The 13294-nt window shown below is 44.3% G+C and overlaps 1 protein-coding gene across 1 annotated transcript in view; it reads left to right on the forward strand.

Moving 5' to 3' along the window:
• FRAS1 (Fraser extracellular matrix complex subunit 1) overlaps positions 1-13294 on the forward strand; it is a 156383-nt gene that overhangs the window by 121946 nt on the left and 21143 nt on the right. Inside the window, exons 32-48 of the mRNA XM_062614161.1 lie at positions 82-196; positions 585-722; positions 1407-1439; positions 2168-2299; positions 2752-2877; positions 3559-3806; positions 5238-5386; positions 5652-5814; positions 6572-6707; positions 7766-7962; positions 8352-8502; positions 8888-9151; positions 9266-9454; positions 9862-9981; positions 10391-10570; positions 12102-12226; positions 12744-12884. Coding sequence (XP_062470145.1) covers positions 82-196; positions 585-722; positions 1407-1439; positions 2168-2299; positions 2752-2877; positions 3559-3806; positions 5238-5386; positions 5652-5814; positions 6572-6707; positions 7766-7962; positions 8352-8502; positions 8888-9151; positions 9266-9454; positions 9862-9981; positions 10391-10570; positions 12102-12226; positions 12744-12884 — 2607 coding nt within the window. The remainder of the gene's footprint in view (positions 1-81; positions 197-584; positions 723-1406; positions 1440-2167; positions 2300-2751; positions 2878-3558; positions 3807-5237; positions 5387-5651; positions 5815-6571; positions 6708-7765; positions 7963-8351; positions 8503-8887; positions 9152-9265; positions 9455-9861; positions 9982-10390; positions 10571-12101; positions 12227-12743; positions 12885-13294) is intronic.

The following is a 13294-nucleotide window of genomic DNA, read 5'->3' on the forward strand; positions in this document are numbered from 1 at the left end:
GCAAAGCAAATCCTATTTCAGTGCATTTTGGAGTGAATTTTCCCATTTCTCTGGCCTTGATGCTCGTATGTATTTATTGAGGTGCTGGAGGACCGTGTGACAGTGATTGAGCCCCATCACCTCTCCTTTGTAGACCCGGAGACTCCCAGTGAGAAAATCCTGTTCAATGTGACCATCCCTCTCCTTCCTGGCCAAGGCAAGTGTACCTATTGAGAGCATGGCAGCTTGATGCTGAATTAATTACTGTGCTTTCTGATCACATCATTTTCCCTTAGAGTATCATTCTTTGGCTTGTTTAGGAGCTAGCCATACTGCTCTGGCAGTTTTCTTACTATTGTCTGGAATATATTGAATGGCTTTCTGCTTTCCAACTCTCTAGTGAGAGGTATTTGAAGGAATGACAAAGTGAGGAATCTCTTAATTTCTCATATTCCAAGAAGTTACAGCCATCTTGCTGATTCAGGAACCACTGAAGATGTAAAAAGAAGCACCTGGGGAGAGAAAAAGAAGCTGTGGCCTTTGGTATCTTGTTTTAAAAATAAGATGAATTCCTGCTGTTAATACTGAGCTCTCTACCTCTATAGGTATTGTGGAGCACAGAGACAGGCCTCTCTCTGCAGTCAGGTATTTCACCCAAGCAGATATAAACCATGGCAAGATTGCTTATCGTCCGCCAACTGCAGCTCCTCACTTGAGAGAGATCATTGCGTTCTCCTTTGCGGGTAAGGAACTGGATGTTCTTTGTAGTGCCTTGCCAGACTGGTAGAGGTAGCTGGACTTCTGTCTTCCTCCAGTCCTGGAATGACTTAATGGTTATGTCTGTACTTGTGAGAGCATGAGGCTTGAATGACAGAAAGGAAGCTGTGGTTTGATAAGCAATGTTTAGTGAATTATAGGGATGTGGCAGCATTCACTGCAGCATTTAGAATTGCTGATGCTGATACTAGGTGCTGTGCTGGGCAAACTGCTGATCTGCTGTGGGATTAGGAACTGTAGCCCTTCCCATGCTTGGGATCTTTGATGCGCTGGCAGTTTAGCCCTTGAGATTGAGACTAGAATTGATGAGTATGAGCTGACTCAGTTTAACCAAGATGTTAAAAGATTCCTATCATCAGAGGAATAACGTCTGGAGCAGGAGGTAGAAGGGCAAAAATAGGACAAACTTCAAGCATACTTGCACAGGATTGTGCAATGAAGTGACAGTACATGGTAGATGCAGTTCTATGTATCACCATGCCCTTCACTAACGTCAGGAGGCATTTCACAGTTTGGAAGAAGGGGTAGCATGTTATCTCTCATTACCTGAAGCAAAGGCACTTGTTCCCTCCAAAAGTTGTTCCAGTCCACATCAGTATGTGCTTTCCTGCCTGACCACAATTACTCTGTGCTGGTGTTTGTCCCCTCAGGTCTCCCAGAGTCAGTGAACTTCCGATTCACAGGTACGTGAACCATTTGCTCTTTCCGGGGCAAAGCAGGTTTTATCCTTGTACCCTTCATGCTGCCTGCTATTCCTTGGCTTTTCTTCTGCTGCAAGCACACCTATGGGTGCTCAGTAGGAATTTCTGGAAATGCACACGCCTGGGGAATATGAATTCATCTGTGTCCCAGCAGTGTTTTATAGAAGCTAAGCTGCAGCTCAGTAGAGACGTCTTTTTCCAGTAGTTGCCTGGAATCTGTCCTAAAAGCCTGATTTCTCCCAGTGTGAACAAGAACATCAGAGTTTTACACTATTTTGTTTTTTTTTTAGTATAGTATTGGAAACATTTCCACAATTAAATTACTAGTGATAATTTGCTTGGCTGTTTAACACATCATTCCCTTTCCATGTGTTTTCTAGCATAGGTATGCAAAATGTTCTACTGGCAAGGAGAAGTCCATGTTCTGATTTATGAGTGCATCTGATGCACTCATAAATCAGATATGTGGAAGACAGTATGTATAGACACAGACTTGTAGAAGCTACATTTGTCCTGCCAGGAGTCAAGTTAGGGGCAAAGATAAATACTCTTGTCAGGCGTGAACTGTGTGTTTATGTCCTTAGAGGTGTAGTGAAGGTGGGAGAGAAGTCAAGATGTGTGGTGGTGGTTTTGTACAGAAGGGTGAATTTTCCAGGTGAGCGCCTGAAAACATATCCCTACGTTCAGGTGTGGGTTTTGTCTGTGTCTAGTGTCTGATGGAGAGCACACAACCCCGGAGATGGTGTTTGTCATTCATTTGCTCTCTACGGAACAGCAGCCTCCAGTGTTCCAGATCACAGCTCCATTCCTGGAGGTCAGCCAGGGGGGCAGAGCCACCATTGGTGAGTAGGGCACAAGGGATGGGGTGCAGAGCTCAGCCTGAGGCACAGTGTTTATTGCCAGGAGGCCACATGAATGGAACAGAGGGGAGTTTTGGTCTCGCTCACCTCTGTCTGTTGTAGCTAAGGACATGCTTGTACAGGTGTAGCAGCAACCACTGAGAAAACTGTGCACTTCTGTCTCATAAGCCAAGGTTTTGCATAGCTGTCATTCATGAACCATGCTAGCAGTAAGTTCTCCAATACATCTGATCTGAGCATCATCAGGGGACTAATTATTTCCATGAAACCAGAAAGGTCTTGGGTTAGAGCAGCTCCAGAATTATTCTGATTTGCACATACTGACTGAATTACAGTTTTTTCCTTCCATTCATAAGAGCACATCACAAAACCTAAGGGATATTCCCAGTGTAGTGCCTGAGGATGCTGAAATTGCACTCTCTTCTCCAACACAGGGATACAGCTAGCTGTGAGTGACACGGATACAGCTCCCGAGGGTCTTTTCTTTGAGCTGGTAAAAACTCCCCGTCATGGCATTGTGCTAAAGTACAGTGCAGACATGCAGGAGCACATGGGAGCAGGTGAGTTGAGCAGAAGTCTTTGTCAGCACCAGAGAGGGGTCAGCATGTGCCTGTCTACATAGCTGCTTTAGTTGACCAGGACAGGACAGATGCTTCTGGCAGGTAGGGCTGCATCCGTAAGTGTGTGAATCCTCTGCCTGTAACCAGCTGCTAATCAAAAGGCTTTTTTGTTTTACATGGTAAGCCATATATGAAGTAATTAATTGAAGTAATCTAGTGAACATTTCTACAGAAGTCCATGTAAATCTGTTGTCATCCAGCAGTCGAAAGCTCCTGTAGAGTTTTAATGTTGATTTTGGTGGCAGCTATATCCAGTGCGTGATCAGATGAGCCAATGTTAGATGTAGGAGAGTAGTGCAAACAGAAGGTGTGGAGAGGGAAACCTTATCTAGCTATGACAGGCATGAGCTTACAAAGCAGCTGGGAAGAGAGGAGGAGCTGTGCACTCCCTGGGAATTTTGAAGGGAATCTGTGAAACTCTGAAGGTTCCAGCTTTTCCTCTGCCCTGCATGTACATGAGCCCACTAATAAATGCCTTCATAACTCACATCCTTGTAAGGACAGTATTAATTGCTAGTTTAGTACATTATTAAGTCCTTTGCTAAATTGGAGCCCCTAGGTCATTTGAAATAGGTGTTCTGAAGAGAGCCTTTCTGACTTGTGCATTTTTCTTTTGGGAAGGTGACACCTTCACCTATGAGGATGTCACTCGAAATGCTCTGCAGTACGTGCATGATGGTTCATCAGCAACAGAGGACAGCATGGAGATCTCTGTCACGGATGGTGTCACCACAGTGACCACAGTGCTGAGGGTGGAAGTGTCCCTGCTGGATACCAACGGTCCACAGCTGGCTCCAGGCTGCTTGTTGGCAGTCACCGTGGCTAGTAAAAGCTCCGTGACTCTCTCTCGATTGCACCTTGCTTATATTGTAAGCTTTCCTCTATTTCTAAACCTAGTGAATGCTGCCAGCCCTTATCTCTTTCTTTCTCCTCGCAAGGAGCCTTCATCACACACAACTCTGCCATCAGTGTGGATTCTTGGTAGAGAGCTCGAGTTTTGACTGTGTCCTGACTACTGCTGCCAAAAAAGGAGATAATAGACTCTTTCATCCAACAGGGTTTTAAGGCTATCTGTGTTTGACTGGAACAGAGGTGAACTGCCATGCTAACCATTAGAACTGAGTTAATCCCAGATTTTTGTATCAGTCAGACTTGCTGATAAAGCTCATGGATTTGCTAAGCGATAATCCCTTGAAAATTGCATCTCCCACATTCCCCTTCTGAAATTGCCCTGTTCTTTTTCTGGATGAATTTGAAGGTGGGAGGTTTCAGGAACCCAAGATGCTGCACTCCTTGGTAGCTTGGAGTTGGTTCCAGGAGTTACGTGTTATACAGGAGTTAATCTGACTGGTGAAATTCAGAAGAAAGGTGTTTTTCTCCTTGCAGATGACTTAGCAGCAAATGCATGAGCAGTGGATTTCAGATACGCAGATATGCCCCCCTTAGGGAGGAGAGATTGCAGTGCAGGCTGGAGAGACCTACAGTAGTGGCTGTCAGAGATGATTAGGGAACTGCAGGGGGTAAGGTAGGGTAAGATGAATGTTTTTTTCTAAGGGATCAGTCCTGTTCTCCTCTTAAAATGGAGGGCTGACAAGGGAGCTGTTCAGGCTTAATCTGAGTAAGAAAACAACCAGGGGAAAGATGTCAGTCCTGACCCATATGCTGAACATATAGATGACTTCTGCTTTTGGGTCTTATCTTTCAAGCAGCCAACAAGAACTTACAGAAGAAAGATGACATCTGAGTTGGGGTATCATAGAGATGGTTGTGCCTGATGTAGTTAAGAAGAGTCAAAATCAGCTTTTAGTTCAACATAAATCTGGCTTTTGCAGCATTGCTCCACACTAAGCTTCACTAGAACTGAACTTAGCTCTGTGTTTCTGTCTGAGGCAATGGTGAGCAACGGTTACTCCCTGTGCCAGCTGTCAGCTAAAATTTGGCTCACTGTATCTGGATAACATTACATAATTGGTCCAGTCCACTAGGATTGTAAAGTAATTTGAAAACAAAATCATCAGGTTAATGTCTGTGAGATTGTGTTGATGTGCTCCAAAGACAGAAAGAAATTTCTCTGAGCTGAGAGAAAATGAAAATACATTTTGTGGTAGATTCTAAACATGTCAACCCAGTTGACTTTTCTCACCTATAGAGCTTCATTTAATATTCACCAGCTGTGGGTCTGACCCAGCTAGCTTGATACATTCCTCTGTAAAACATTTTATCCCTCTTTGCATTTTTAGTGGTGGGAAACAAAAGTTCATCTTGTCTCATTTTGATTTGGTTTGTTTCTTTATGTTTAGGACAACAATTCTCCTGACTCAGAGATCAGAATCCAGTTAATATCTCTGCCTGCATATGGCACTCTCTTACGCATGTCAGGCTCTCATGATGAGGAGCTTTCCAAGGTTTATAATTTCACCATGGAAGACATCAACAACCATAGGATCAGGTATCAAAGAGCATTTCTCCTTCAAGCCTTGTATTTAAAAGCTTGGTGGACTTTCCATAGGGATTTCTTGGCTGTATTATGTTAGTGTATCAAATAACTTTTTTGGTTTTTCTTGGCTCTTGCATCCTATCAGATTATGAATGAAAGCATTTCCTGCATGCAGAATTAGGTTAGGTGTGCATTCACCTCTGAATGCAGGGATGAGATGTATTTGCCTGACTGTCAGTGAGACTTCCTGACCCACATTGTGCTCTGACTTTCACAGCTACTCCACCACATTTGAGACCAGCAATCAGCCAGTTACAGACATCTTCCACTTTGTTGTTTTTGATGCTGATAACAACCGGCTTGATAGACAGATGTTCACCATCACAATCACATCTGCCCCGACAATGCCATCACTCATTGCTTTTGCTGACCATATCACGGTAAGTGGCTACCCAGGTTACTAGAAACAGTGACGAGAATGTCTTAGAATGTGAGGAATTGACCAGTGTACCTGGCCTGAGGGGAAATGACTGAAGAAACATGGTGTTGCCCATTCAATCCTGAGTGCAAAGGGCTAACAAATTCCTTGGAGGCCAGAGGAGGCTGACAATATGCTTTCATCCCTGAACCTCAGCTGCGTACATCTGTTCTAGTCAGGAGCTGGACTCTCCCTAGAGTGTCTTGTGGGTATCAGTGCAACAAGTCTGACCTAGTCCTGTTCAATATTTTATCCCTTATTTTACCAGCTTGTGTGTAAAAGATGAGCAGAAGACAAGTCTTGAAAACATCTGGTGCTTTGGACTGGTACACAGCATTTTATGCTCCTTATCAAAGCCTTTTGAAGTCATCTCCCTCTTTTTCAGCTTTGCATTCCCCTTCCCTTGCCTTCAAAAGGCTTTCCTCAACAAGAAATGCAGATCTCACCTTCCAGGAGGTCAGCATGACTCTGCCACTTCTCTTCTTGCCCTGATAAAGCACTCAGAGGGGAGCAGGCTGGCTTTGTTCTTAACATCCCACCTCACCTCCCAGTTGGTTTGATGCTTAACAGACCTAGGGGAGGGCAGGACAGAACTTCAAAGACTGGGCAAGGCTGTTCCATAGAGGCAGGCTTATTCTGCTCATGGGCTGCTGTGTGTTGCCTGCAACCCAACACAGTGTGTTGTGTGGAAGTAGTTTTTATATTCTTTTGCCTTCCAGGTGGATGAGGGAGGCAGAGTCCCACTGCTGGCTCATCAACACTTAGCTGCTGATTATGATACTGCTGCCAAGGAAGACCTGAGGGTCAAAGTTATCACTCTGCCTATGTATGGCTACATTGAAAACACTAAGACAGGTAAACTAATTGGCTGTCTCTTCTTCCTTCTGGCTGACTAAAGGGAACATAGGCATTGCTATGCTGAAGCATGCTGAAGCACGTGCTATTCTGTCTCACAGCAGTTCCTCATTGTAGAGCTGGTTGTCACCTCGCAGCTCATAAGGTCAGCATTACAAGATAAACTGTCTCTGGGGAGCATTTCCTCCTAATTCTCATTTGTTGAAGACTGGTCTATGCTATGAGACTGGGAAATTAAGAGCCTTTTCAAGGCTCTTTTCAAATGAAAATACATTTGTTTATGTATTTGGCTGTCCTTGTTGCACAGAACAAACTTTGCTGAATTTCTCTAAATGTCCAGCAAGCTTTAAGGCTGTGAGAGCTGTGGCAGAGCATGGCTGGTAACATTCTTTTATCTCATTGTATTACCAAGAAAAGGTAGGATTTATACTATGTTGTCCGAAGATGTTCATTCAGAAGACTTGTCCGCTTAATCCTGTATGTGGTCCTAACAGGAATGGAATGTATCATTTTACTTAAATCATAACCTGCCCTTGTAAAATATCACCATACGGCCAGCACAGTGGCTTGTCATAACAACAATTACCTTTCTTCTGGAGAGCATGGGTTGCTAACCATTAGACATCATCCCTCCTGATAGTGTCCTGTGAATGAACTCCAGTTTGTGCCATTGTGGTTATGGTGAGCCTCTCTCCTTGAACATGCAAAAGCTGGCTGATTTTCTTGGGTATGAGACTTAGTTTTGCAAGGTGAAACTCAATGTAGAGGTTGTGGTGAGGCCAATGGCACATTGCCTGTTGCCTCATCTCTCAAAAAAGCCTGAGTAATTCAGGAATGTGGGCTTGCTTGTACTATTCATAAAACTTCAGCTTCCCTAATGACTACTCTAATGCAGTAGATGCTGCTTTCTACAAAGGTTACAAGATGTGTGAAAGCTGTGTTACAGGAATGAACATCCTTCTGCACCCTTCATAATGTGTCATTCTTCTCCTAATCTTGCTTCATTTAATTTATCAGTGAATTGAACATTCTTTCTCTACTGGTGTTCTGATTTGCAGGTGAGAATTTTGGCCCGCAGAGTGAGTCTGCTGTGACTACAGACGCATCCTTTTCCCTTCAAGATGTTCTGGAGAACAGCATTTACTACTTCCAGAGTGTCCATGAAAGCATTGAGCCAACAAGTGATGTTTTCAGCTTTTATATAAGCGATGGCTTCAGCCAGTCTGAGGTGCAGAGCATGAACATCACAATTCAGGTACACCTTTGCTCTCTGGCTTCCAGAGCCCTCTCCTTTCACATAGACACATGGCTTTTAAACTACATGCTCACACCTTTGTAATACATGGTGAGAGGATTAAAAGGGATTTCCATCCTCCTCTCAGTTTCCTTGCCCTAGTCCAGGCACTTAATTTGCCTGTGATGAGAGACAGTAGTTGTGCATTGCAGCCTCTTCCTCAGGGCTTATTTCTCTGGTGTCTCCTCCCTCTTAGAAGCAGCCATAATGCTGGATAAATTTGGAGAGACTGGTGTAGCTCAGCAATGGATATCAGTACCAGTACTGTAGTTTGGAAGCTTGTACTTCATTCAGATGGGCAGCAGTCTTTTCCCTTGACTAATTCCCTTTTTTGACTGGGATCCATGCAGAGGCAGAACGATGAACCCCCAAAGATGGTCCTGGAGCCTGTCAGAGTGGACAAAGGCTCAGTTGTGATTACCAATGCCTCCCTCAACCTGCAGGACTTGGACACGCAGAACAGTGAGCTTGTCATCATGGTTAGCAGAAGTCCTGAACATGGTAAGTACTGACAAGCTGGCAGTGTGAGAGGGAGTATGTCTTTGTGCATCAGTGTCTGTATGTTTGTGTGTGATAGAGTCCTAGAATGGTTTGGGTTGGAAGGGACCTTAAAGCTCGTTGTTGCAACCCCCTGCTGTGGGCAGGGACAAAGCAAGGCAGGGTGTCAAGTGAAGGCTGGTGTCATGTTCAACTAGCGAGGGCTGTACCCTTTTTCAGATCTCACACGTGTAGCCAACTTCTTACAGGTTTTAGCAATAAGCGGGTAATTTCCTTCAGTTTTTCTGGTAAGGCTGTGTCCAATTCTGTACATCCCATTGAGAGCTGGCACTGAGTCCCCAGCAGGATGTCTACTCCCCATAACCTTCATCCATCTATTGTTTGTCAGGTAACCTTCGCAGGAGGCAGACTGCTGTGGAGCCCCCGGAGCACGGACACGTGCTGTCCATGGGCTCCTCCTTCACCTACCAGGACATTTTGGATGAGCTGATCGTTTATACTCAGAGTGGAGCAGCAGCACAAACAGATGAGTTTGGCTTCTCCATCACGGATGGTCTCTACACACAGATGGGGAGGCTGGAGTTCTCCATGGAGCTGCCGAAGAAGCAGCCACCCACGTTAGCTGTCAACAGGAACCTGCAGCTCCCAGCTGGTATGGGGAAAGGGAGGAGAATGATGTTGCTTGGTATTGCTGTATGGTCCAGTCTAAACCAGTTTCTTAGCTGGATTAGCTGAAACTGGTTTTGGACTTTTTTCTGTGGTCCAGGCTCTGCAGCACGCCTCACAGATCAGCACTTGAAAGCAGCAGCTATTTATTTAGATGACACGATGATTAGATTTGTCATGAAGCGGGATCCCAGCATGGGCCATCTGCAGCTGACCAAAACTGATAATCCAGTCCAGATCTCTGTGAAAGGACCTGTCAAAAGTTTCACCCAAGCTGATATAAATAAAGGTGAGAGCACTTGGTTTTAGGTAATCAGCAAGTGATATGTGTCTGATTTAGATAGTCCTGTGAGGAGCAGGGAGTTGGACTCGATGATCCCCATGGGTCCCTTTCAACTTGAGATATTCTGTGATTCTCTGATCTTTATGTGAGGGGGAGGATGACCTGAAGCAGGGATGGGAGAGGTAAGGTGGTTGTGTTAGAGCAGAAACATGTATCATTAAACAAGTGTTAAGAAGTGTCTCTCAGCAGGAAAAAAAAAAAAAAAAGAATAAAGCTCAGAAGCAGTGAAACCCAAATCCAGGATCTCTGTCAAGTTCCAAGTCCCTCAGCTTATGTGCCAGCATGGTTCCAACCTAAGAATTAAACGATGCAGCCTGTAATAAACACCTCTTTTCTCCTGTCCTTCTCTCCAGGGCAAGTGGTGTACAGTCACAAGAAAGGGGATCCTGGTGGGAATTTTGCCTTCACCTTTGATGTAATTGATGCAGACGGCAACAGTCTGACAGACCAGGTCTTTTATATTAGTGTATTAGGTAAAGATCATGCTGAAGTCATGTTTTCTTTGCTGCAGAGCTCAGGCTTTCAAAGATTCCCATCCCACATGTACTGCAAGTTAAGATGTAATTCTTGAGGTTTTATTTGTTATTAATTCAAGTTTGGGGCATGGGGAGAGTTTGCAGATGTAAGGATTAGTCCTTTGGCTTCTAATAGGCTCACTGAAAAAGGCAGAAAAATTCCCTTTCATATCTTCATACTGTCTGGATTGTCTTTAATGCATTACAGTGTTACTGTTCTGTTGATTAATGCCAAGGCCCAGAGTACCTGTTTTGGAATTAACCAGTCTGGGAAGTGTTTGTGTGTATGTTGTTTTTGCTTGAGCATTTTGAATTAACACCAAGAAAAAGACAGTCTCCTAACTCAGTTTTGTATTTAACCTTTCAGAGGACAGATTTCCCCCCTCTATCATCGCTAACAAGGGGCTGGTCTTGGATGAGAACTCAGCTAAGACGATCACCACCCTCCAGCTCTCTGCCACGGACCAGGACAGTGAGCCAAGACAGCTCCAGTACAAGCTCACCAAGCAGCCTCAGCTGGGGCACCTGGAGCATGTGGCCTCCCCAGGTTAGGAAGGCAGTATTTTGCTCACTATGTACTCTGAGTAGCAAAGCACTGGAGTTAAGAGTCCTAAAGATTCACTGCAGGAAAAATGTGCCTAGAGGCAGCAGCACAGAATTACCTTTCCTGATAGAAATCAAATGGTCATTAGCCCAGAGTTGAAGAGTAGGGTGAGTGGAGGCAAGGCATCCTGATGATCACACGTGAAGGTTTATTCAGCCCCTGGGTCAGTTTATGCCCAATGCTAACCTTACCTGGGGGACTCCACAGATGAGTTGAGCTTGCTGCGGTGTGGATCTCCTCTTTCAGGACCTGTTGCTGCATCTGCATGACAAGCAAACCTTCAGCCTTTTCTGTGACCAGATATAGTACAATGCCCAAAAGAATTCATCCCCTAATGTCCATAGTAATAGAGTTCATCTTGGAGGACAGACAACTTGCTTTGTCGCCTCTTGGCCAGTATGTCCCTTGATCCCCAAACACCAGCCTCTTTTCCCAGCTATGCTTTGGAGAGAGGAAGGGAACTAACCTCTGAGTTAAAAAGGAAGCTACATTGTGGTGTGATGGATATGTGGATAATGAGTTCTGGTAGTTCAGGGAGGGGGGGTTGATCAATCCTGAGAAACTCAGAAAATAATTACTTACGAATGTGATCTGAATTTTAGAGTTGTCTTCTATGCCCACTGACAGTATGAGTGTCCCGCCCCTCTCAGATGTATTCGTATGCATTTCTGTCATATAATATGCTCTTCTGGTTTAGATTGTAATAATCTAATATTATATTTCTTTTTAGAATTGTGTTTCTCATTAATGTGAGATTAAAGTGGAAATACCTGCTGTGTATTTTCAAGATGCAGACAGTCCTTGTAGAACTTAGTTTTAGTATGTGATTTGCCTCATCTTCTCACAGTGTAAGATGTCCTCTGGCAAACACGTTGTAAGGGTAGGAATAATGAATGGGAATTATAATAAGTAACGCCCTGCTGACAGAAAATTGAAAACTTGCAATATTTTTGCTAAATTGCCAACTAAACAGTGAATCTTGTACTTCAGAGACCTTAAGGAGCTGGATTAAGGATTTTATTCCTCCTGTTATTTAAAATGTGATGATTCTGATTTCTGTGCTTTTTCATGTTGGTGATGGACTAAGAAAAATACAGTTACACACTGTGATAGGGTTGTTCTCATGATTTAAATGACCTAAACCTAAGGAGAGAGTACTGGAGTGTTCAAAAGAGAACACAGACCTTTAAAGCTAATGAGCTCTGAGGAAACCTTGGCTAATCATCCAGTTTTGGCTCATTTATGTATATCAGATCCTGGTGCCTTTTGTAGCCTGGCCAGTACTCATCAGTAGCTATTTAACATCATAAAGTAGTGAAAAACTTTTTGTCAGGGTTTTTATTGTTGTTGGTACAGCCTGAATTGGGGCAGAACAAGCCAGGACCGAGTGCTTATGGCTAGGTATGTCCAACACTGTATATTTCCCCTTGCTTCCCTCTGTATTGCATGTTTTCCCCCACTGTTTTTTTCCTAGGGACAAGAATTACTTCCTTCAGCCAGGCAGACTTGGCCTCTCGCAGCATCCGGTATGTCCACACCAGTGACACCGAAAAGCATACAGATGCATTCACCTTTTCTGTGTCTGATGGAACAAATGAGGTAAGTCCGGCATGTTTCTTAACCTGAGTCAGAGCAGGGTAGTGATTCTGTACAATGTGATAGGACTCAGTTTGCCTCTTGCATGTTTGAGAGAGAGTTATGCATGACAAGGGAAATGAAACAAGCCACACACGGGCTTGTCAGTCAGCAGCATTGGATGCTCTTACTTCTCTGGCTATGAGAGATCTCACAGGGAAGGAAGCAAGCCCTGTGAAGGTAAGGGGCATGTAGCCTCATGAGATTGGTTTACCAAGATTTCAGTGTCTGGTTTTCATCTGCTTACCAACTGTGCCTGGAGCTCTGCTTTGATCCAGTCCAGTGATTTAGTGGGAAGGAGTAGAAGAGGTCATGTTCATGTGAGCTGACCTTAGAAGCTCATATTCACCCCCTAAACAAGGCTGGAACAATGTGACCCAAACTCTGGATGACCATGGTCTCCTTAAAGCATTACTATTTTAATGGAGTTGCCCTCTTGGCAGATTGAATTCGTCAAGAGAAGCTTTTCCTTCTGTTCCAGGTAAGCCAGACATTTGACATCACCATAAGCCCTGTGGATGACTCCTTACCCATAGTGCAAAGCCTTGGGATGACAGTTCAGGAAGGTTTGAGAAAAACCATCACAGAGTTTGAGCTTAAAGCAACAGATGCTGACACAGAGGTAAGGCGGGACTCCCCCTTGCCTCCTCCTCCCCTCTTCTGCTGCCCATCTGGGCTATCAGAAAAATGGGCTTGTGTTCAAAGAGGAAGATTGTAGGGAGTGTCATCTCGCCCTGTGATCATACCCTGTCTGATCACAACATCAAAGAAACAGCTTGTAGGAGGTCCAGCTTGCATATAAATAGATGAATGAGTGTTTGGTGTTTAAGCAAAGCAAAGCCCTGGGTCAAGACATCTGGGATGTCTCTCAAACACATAAGCAACAAACCTGCACAGGGAACATTAGAAGTTGTGATCAGAGGTGGTCCTTGCCCTGTACTGCCTCCTCCGTGAACATTGTGGATTTGAACCAAGCTTATGGCTAGCCTTGACACCGAGTTTATGCCTAGCACAGAGGAAAATGACATTTCC

The sequence above is a fragment of the Pezoporus occidentalis genome, unplaced genomic scaffold (genome assembly GCF_034315485.1).
Source record: "Pezoporus occidentalis ecotype Australia unplaced genomic scaffold, CSIRO_AGI_Poc_V1 ctg172, whole genome shotgun sequence".
Taxonomy (NCBI): domain Eukaryota; kingdom Metazoa; phylum Chordata; class Aves; order Psittaciformes; family Psittacidae; genus Pezoporus; species Pezoporus occidentalis.